General features: G+C 38.8%; 1 protein-coding gene across 1 annotated transcript; it reads right to left on the bottom strand.

The window, feature by feature from the left end:
* Positions 1–272: 272 nt before the first annotated feature.
* Positions 273–4,343, bottom strand: CCDC117 (coiled-coil domain containing 117; the record flags this gene model as incomplete). The annotated part of the gene is made up of 5 exons (XM_010296035.1): positions 273–693; positions 1,245–1,382; positions 2,838–3,071; positions 3,442–3,492; positions 4,216–4,343. Coding segments are annotated over 5 exons (804 nt in total), but the record flags the coding sequence as incomplete, so codon positions are not given.
* Between the last annotated feature and the right edge of the window lie 13 nt (positions 4,344–4,356).

The raw sequence follows: 4,356 nt of genomic DNA, 5'->3' as shown, positions 1-4,356 counted from the left end.
AGTATTTCTTCCTTTCCATACCTTTTTGGAATTCAAATTAAACTAACTGACCAAGCATAGTATGTGCACCAAAGTCTTAATGGCTCTGTAAGTGAAAGATGTGGCTTAAACCACAGTTACATTCAATATTTGTATTTTATACTTTAGCAAGGACATTTAAGAGAATATTTCACCATTAGGCAAGATGTCCTTCCTTGTTCCAGAGGCCTTTGGACTACCTTCTCAGTAAAAACAAGAATATTTAACAGACCAGAGTGGGGGATTTTTTCAGTTTCCTTAAGTTGTGCCTGGCCAATCCACTTTCTTATGATTGTTAGTAGGAAAAACAAAAACAAATAAAAACTTCAGATTCACACATCAAACCAGAAAGAAAGAGGGAATCAAAAAACAGCAACAAAAAAAAATCAGAAGCTCACCACTTCCAGTCTAAAATCTGGCATCTACAATTCCATTTCTTCTTCTGCACACCCAGAGATTCCCAAACTAGCATATGGATCTGGAGACATGTCAGTCTGTTGTGATTCAGGGAATGTTTCAGTCTGTGAGTCAAAAGCAGCTCTTGGTGTTGACTGCTTAGCTTGACACCCTTCTGTACTCTGCTCCTTGAAGTTCTTAACAGAAACAGACTTCAGTTTATCTGTGAGAAATTCAGGAAGAGGTTTCCAAAGCACCAGCTCCATAGAAGGACGGCTCCTAGAAGGGATGGAGTCTCAGTTAAATTTAACTTCTCTAATCACAACTATTAAATGCAGAAGACCAGTGAGTATCTTCATGCTTTGTGCTAGCCTGGAACTATATTCCAGAATCAATATACCTTTTTTTTTTTTCTTCTTCCCCCTATTAAATTTCCTCTTCCTTAACTAGTTCCATTACTTCTAGTTCTAACCCTGTATTTTTTTCTTTTCTTTTGCACCAAACTTGATGGCCATTGTTGGTCATACTTCAGGACATTCTTCTTTTGGAAACTCACATACATAAAAATCAAGATATAATGGTTTATTCAACAAATTTCACTCTGTACAACTGAGGAGTACAAAACAAGACAGCTTGATGACCACTATAGTTACACTTACTTCTCTTTTACATTAGGATAGTTTTTCCTATTTTTGACCAGATGAATGGTCTGTTATACAACACTGGCTGCATCATGCAGTCATTACGGACATCTCCACAAACATGAGAGTGGGTCTCTCTTCATTTGCACGTGTTAGCTACATAGCACCATGATTTCCTCCAGAACTTACATAGATTCTATTATTTTCTTTGTCAGGACTTCACCAAAATCCCTCTTCATCCCTTTTTTAAGGGTATCTGACAGGATAAGAGTGGGCAGATTGCTAACATTTCCATCAGCATGAACTTCCTCATCTTCATCAATTATCCTAGGAATGGAGGGGGAAGAGGGAGATAAACACTATTGAGCATACTGTTAACAGGCACATCCACTGCAGACTACAGTTATATCTACATGCACTGCACTGTACAGTGTAGATATTGGACCTAGGCTGGGTACCAGAAGCAGCGGGGCCATGTTAACATGAGGCTCTCTTGGGCCAATATACCCTAAGAATGACTGTTAGTATAGAAGCCACTTAAGCAGCTATGCCACTTCTGGTACCTGAGCTAGCTTTGTTATCCCTGCATCGTCCAGCAGTGCACAATGCAGACATACACTAAGAGAAAATAAAAAAATTCACTTCAGGGGAAACTGTACGATTCAGTCACATTACAAGAGTGAGACTCAGTCATGCAGTAGCTTTGCCTGCTCAATTCCCCATATCTTAGCTTTGAGAATTATTGAAAAGCTACTGAACACAGTTCTTAACCTTTAATGACATTGCACCAATTTCTCAGAGATTAAAAAAGCGCAAAAAGTTGAAGCATTTAGAACAAACTGGAGGTATCTCCTTCATTTCTGGTAAACCTTTTAAAGAAAACTTAGCAGAGTAGCTGGGAAGGATGTGGAACAATCCTCTGAGAGGTCCAAAACAGACTTTGTAATGCAGATATAGCCAGATAATAAAGACATATATCACTACTCTGATTTACCCATGAAAAAATAAAATAATCTAACAGTACCTTGCTTCCCTTCACGCACCATCTATGGAGTAAGCATCTAAAAAAAAATCTTGTTTTATAATTTATATAACTTTTGGCTTTTCTAACAACTGTCTGCAGTGATCATTTTAGATATTTTAGAATTCTAGCTCAACTGCAATCAACTGATATATTCAGACACGTGACATTCCCAGAAATCTTTCAAAGGCAAGAATGCACAGTACCTTTATTAAATGATTGCAATAGACTGCCCATAGCCACCCCATTACCCCAAGATCAAACCATCTGGTGTTTAACAGCAAGATGAACCTCAGTCTTATTGCATATGTGCAGAGAAATCTCTCTGGTTCATGCTATTCTTTATACTGACAAATTTACATGTATCTTGAGCATTTAGAAGTGTTAATCACAGAACAAGCTGCAGTTGTTTGAAAAAACAGAGCTCAAGTCTGACCAGATAATATCAGTTAAAATTTGAGCTCTGGATACTCACAAAAGAGCATAAAACTCCATTATGGTATACTGATGCTGCGTAATGATTGTGAAAAGGTGGTAATTTATTCATCATCTCTTGCTCTAGCACCCTCAATTTCAGATCATAGTATCAGCCCCAAGACTCACAGGATCATAGGTAGCCTAAAAAGAAATAACTGGAGCAGAAGGTTTATTTGAGACTTACAATAGTGTTATCACACTGCTAAGTGCTAAATTTACCCATTAATGCCCACCAAAAAAAGGGAAAGCTAAGCAAAGCCAGTCTACTCAACCCCTGCATTTACCTGTCCTCAATTTCCTGAAGCTTCCTGCGAGCAACCTCGCATTGCTGTTCCCCCATTGTCTGATCCATTTCTTCACAGGGAATTTCTAACATGGCAGTTTCAGGACCGCTGCCACCATACTGACTTGCTACCTCCCCAGCTGCCTGCTGACCTGCACAGAGAATCCATTCTTCAGTGCTGGGATTCAAAGGGCAATTTTTGGCTCCTGTCAGTCTCTTCTTCCGCACAGGGCAACTAGGAAACAAAATAAGTTTACAGTTGTCAAAAGAGAAGTGTGGCATTCTACAGGAAAAATCATTAGAGAAAGTCATGTGTGTTTCAACAGATTTGACACACTATGGAACACAACCTCCACAAAGAAAAGAAATCCACGTTGCTCTTATTAAATGTGGGTACCCATGCAAGAAAATCACAGTGTTACACAATTAATTAGGTAACTGAAATGGATTTGGGCTCATGTGCAATTCAGAGGAAGAGTTCCAAATGGAAACAATGACAGAAACTCCCTTCCTGCATATGTTATAGGTGAGATGTGCTTGAATCTTTATAGAAAACAAACAGCAAGTTAAGATTTTTCAGGCTATAAAAGACAAATTTAATTTACCCTTCCGCCTCTTCATCTAGCTTATGCTTCTTTCCACAGCGAACAGAGACACTGCAAAAGAAAAATAAATAGTTATTTAGCTTCTAATTATATCTTCCAGTGACATTGAGATTTTCAAACAATATTCTCCTCCCTTTTAAAATTTCATTTGCAGCTAAGAGCGTCAGTTGCAGTTTGTCACCAGCTGTGAAGGGGGTGGAAATTCTGGACAATAAATGACCACTTTGTTCCAAAGAAAGTCAAAGAAGGCTGTAATTACTCAGTTCTCCAAGCAGAATTCTAATTTTGCCTCCTTTATGTTACTTATTTTGCCACAAGGGGCAAGATCATTTTTTGCTAAAATTCAAATGCTTCAAGGAGCAACATGTGATCCAACTTCAGTCTCTCAATACACTGTCTCACAGTGACACACTCAAATTAAATATGACCAAACAATATATTATGGAATAATTTAAGTTTTTTGTGCTTACATATGAGAAAAAGCAAGTTAAAAAAGTGTGGGGGGAAAAAAAGTACGTGAGCTTAAAAGCAGGTCAAGATGTTGTTAAACTTAAATCACATTTTTTTCCTTTTGGAAAGGAAAGCTCCTTCATGCCCCACCAAACTTCAAGGCCGTAAGATGAGGGTAATACAATTCTGACACTGCAAAAGTGAAATACTACTAAAAGAAAACAAATTATAACCCGCCTTGAAAAGAAAACTTATTTCACACAGCTAGTGCAGCTGAGAAATACGTTCCTTCCCCGTTCCAGCAGTAACTGGTTTTGCACTTACTGGCTGTGACCCTGCTGCTGGTGCAGGCCTTGCGGGTGTGCCACACTTGTGAAGGAGCCCACCGGGGCGACCGTCAAGCCCTCGTTGTAACTTCCAAGTGCAGCTAGAGAAGCAACGTCGAAGCTGCTTTGCAGATACAGG

Source organism: Phaethon lepturus, unplaced genomic scaffold (assembly GCF_000687285.1).
Source record: "Phaethon lepturus isolate BGI_N335 unplaced genomic scaffold, ASM68728v1 scaffold44961, whole genome shotgun sequence".
NCBI classification, from domain to species: Eukaryota; Metazoa; Chordata; class Aves; order Phaethontiformes; family Phaethontidae; genus Phaethon; species Phaethon lepturus.
This window is presented reverse-complemented; position numbering and strand designations above follow the sequence as displayed.